Genomic DNA, 3,230 nt, shown 5'->3' with positions numbered 1-3,230 from the left:
CGGTAGCTGCCGGTGGCGGTGAGGATGGAGGCGGTGTCGGAGGGGGGTTTGGCTCCGTAGGGTCTCTCCCGGGGGCCGGCGATGGAGGACAAGGTGCTGGTTTTGGAGATGGTGTCCGCAGCCGGGCTCCGGGCCCACGAGGGAGTTTTGGGGGCCACAGCGTCTTCCCTGCCAGGGGGGGACAACGTCGGAGAGATTGGCACCAGCAAGCCCCGCGAGACCCATCCCCGGCATCCGCCCCCCACCCACCCCCAAAAAACAGCGACGGGGACCCCAAGGTTCTGCAGAGCTCCTTGACCCCAAAGCAGGGGGGCAAGAGGGGACGGGGTGAAAACAGAGACAGAAAATGCACTTGTTGACTCTGAAACCTAGTGATGACTGGCCAGAGATGGAAACCTCCTCCTTTCTCTGTTAACTCTGAAACCTAGTGACAGCTGGCCAGAGATGGAAACCTCCTCCCCACCCCATCTGTTAACTCTGAAGCTTAGTGATGACTGGCCAGAGATGGAAACCTCTTCACCCCCTCTGTTAACTCTGAAACCTAGTGATGACTGGCCAGAGATGGAAACCTCCTCCTCCCCCCCGTTAACCCTGAAGCCTACTGATGACAATTTAAATCTCCTCTATGGGAGAGGCGCCTCACTTGATCTCATTGGCTGCTTCTTCCTGGCTGTCACGTTTTTTCCTCCGGTAGCTGACCACACGGCGGGCAAAGAAGACAACGGTGGCAAGGGCACCCAGGGAACCCAACACGGCACCGGCGATGACAGCTTTGGTGCTAGCTGCCGGAGAGAGACAGAGAGGCAGCAGGGAGAAGGTCAACTCCCCCCTTATCCCCCCAGGGGACACCATGGGGACCAGGGGACACCACGGGGACCATGTGTGTGTCCCCCAACCCCGCCCCAGCCCTGCGGACACGTACTCACTTGAGTGCACCTCCAGGATGATGCTGCACTCAGCTGAACCCACTCGGTTTTCGGCCACGCAGACATAGACGCCCGACAAGTCAAGGGAGAGGTTGGTCAGCTTGAGGGTGCCCCTGGCCCGGTCTGCGGGTGAGAAATTTGGGTGCTGCCCTGCAGCCACCCGCCCCCAATTCCCCCCACCTTCTTGTGTGGGTGGAGTTAAGGGGACAGTCCCCTGCCTGCTCAGGCAGCAAGGACAGGAATGGGCAGAGTTAAGGGGACGATGCCGAAAGCGCCCCACAGATGGAGCCTCCCAGGATTTTCCAGCCCCCTCCCTGCTCCCCAGTTCCCCACCCTGGTGCCACCTTACCCTGGGCGGGGGGGAAGAAGACTTGCAGGGTGGGGGCTGTGCGCTGCCACTGGTAGGCGGGTGAGGGCTTCCCCTTCTCGGAGGCACAGCTCAAGGTGACGTTGGCTCCCACGGCAGGGTCACCGTGCAGGCGGCAGGTGGGGGGGGCCGGCGGCACTGCAGGCACTGATGTTAGTCCCGAGGGGACACCATGGGGTGGGGTGTCGGAGGAGCTGGGGTGACCGGCAGAGCCTTACCCAGGACGGTGAGGTTGATGACGCCGATGTTCTTGCCCGTGCTGGTGGCGTCGTCCACCACATTGACGGTGCACATGTACTGGCCCGAGTCACGCTCCCGGGTGGCGTTGATGAACAGCGAGATGTTGTGGGTGAGGATAGGGTACAGGAAGCTCACGCGGGGCTTCAGCTCTGTCTCCTCCACCTTCATCACCCCGTCCATGTAGGTCAGGATCTGCATGGGGGAAAACGTCCGCTTGGTCACCTCTGGACGGTGTCCTAAATTTTGTGGAGTGGCCGTCACCACGGAAGCTCCCTCCAGCCTCATCTGCCCCCTTAGCATCCACAGTGCGGGAACCAGCGGCATCTCCCCATTGTGGGTTCCATGAGCATCCTCCTACTGAGGGCATCTCCCCATCATGGGCATCTCCTGATCATGGGCACCATGCTCATCCCCCATTGCAGGCATCTCCCCATCGTAGACAACATAAGCACCTCCCTACCGTGGCCATCTCCCCATCTTGGGCATCTCCCCATCATGGGCACCACAAGCACATCCCCCTTGCAGGCACCACCACGGGCATGACCTCATCATGAGCATCCCCCCAACAAAGGCACGTCCGCATCATGGGCACCATGAGCTTGATTCCATGGTGGGCACCGCCCCATGGTGGGCACCACAAGCAGCTCCTCATTGCAGGCACCATGGGTATGTCTCCATCATGGGCATCGACCCATCATAAGTACCGTGGGCACCTCCCCATTGTGGGCATCTCCCCACGGTGGGTGTCTCCACATGGTGGGCTACCTGAGCTTTCCCCCATCGTGGGCACTTCCCCATTGTGGGCACCATGAGCTTCACCCCATCATGAGCACTGCCTCATCATGGGCACCAATGAGCAGCCCCCCCATCGTGAGCACCTCCCCATCATGGGCACCGTGAGCACCTTCCCATTGTGGGCATCTCCCCATGGTGGGCACCATGAGCCTCGCACCACCATGGCCACCTCCCTATTGCAGGTACAAGGCGGTTCCCCCCATGGTGGCCACCTCCCCATCACAGCCACCACCCCACGGTGGGCACCACGAGCAGCCCCCGCCACGGCCACCTCCTGGCTCGTCGCCCTCCCTCCCCCACCACAGCCCCTCCCCACGGCTCACCTGGAAGGGGTCAGCATCTTCCTTATCCAGCAGCCAGGTGACATAGGGCTTCTTCTGGGAGTGGCTGGTGTACCAGGCGGGCAGCACCGCTTGCTGCCCTTCCACCGAGAAGACCGACCCCGTCCCCACGTGCACCTCCAGCACCGCCGAGGAGACGCCTGCCCGCGGCCAGAGAGGGAAGAAAACGGGACGTGACTCAACCCCAGGTGCTGCTTTTCTGTAAAAACCCACCGATTGTTGGAAAAACCTCCTTCTTCCCAAGGGGAAACCCAACAATCCCAGGTTATCGCCGGGCGGCTGGGCCGGGGAGGCGTTCTTCCTCCCTCCCCGCCACGGGAAGGGTTTCATGGCTGCTCCGGAGGATGCCGGACAATGCCGTTCCCTCCCATCCCTATTTCCCCCTGCCGGGCTGGGAGAACCTCCGGCTGAATATCCCCCCCGCCCCAGCCACCACTGCCTCTTCCTGAGGGGCTCCAGGGCCTGGACACCCCGTTTTAGCTCAGGATAGGGGTACCCCCAGCCCTCCCCCACGCTGCTGCACCAGATCCTCCTCTCCCTGGGATTTACTGGGGGGGGGGG

At 62.1% G+C, this 3,230-nt stretch overlaps 1 protein-coding gene across 1 annotated transcript; it reads right to left on the bottom strand.

Annotated features, from left to right (window-relative positions):
- Positions 1 to 2: 2 nt before the first annotated feature.
- On the bottom strand, positions 3 to 3,083 carry ESAM (endothelial cell adhesion molecule; the record flags this gene model as incomplete). The annotated part of the gene is made up of 6 exons (XM_026863565.1): positions 2,652 to 3,083; positions 1,512 to 1,725; positions 1,276 to 1,431; positions 927 to 1,049; positions 644 to 782; positions 3 to 168 (listed from the first exon to the last, which is right to left on the bottom strand). Coding segments are annotated over exons 1-6 (1,146 nt in total), but the record flags the coding sequence as incomplete, so codon positions are not given.
- Between the last annotated feature and the right edge of the window lie 147 nt (positions 3,084 to 3,230).

Source organism: Athene cunicularia (genome assembly GCF_003259725.1).
Source record: "Athene cunicularia isolate RWA chromosome 24 unlocalized genomic scaffold, athCun1 chr24_part1, whole genome shotgun sequence".
NCBI classification, from domain to species: Eukaryota; Metazoa; Chordata; class Aves; order Strigiformes; family Strigidae; genus Athene; species Athene cunicularia.
This window is presented reverse-complemented; position numbering and strand designations above follow the sequence as displayed.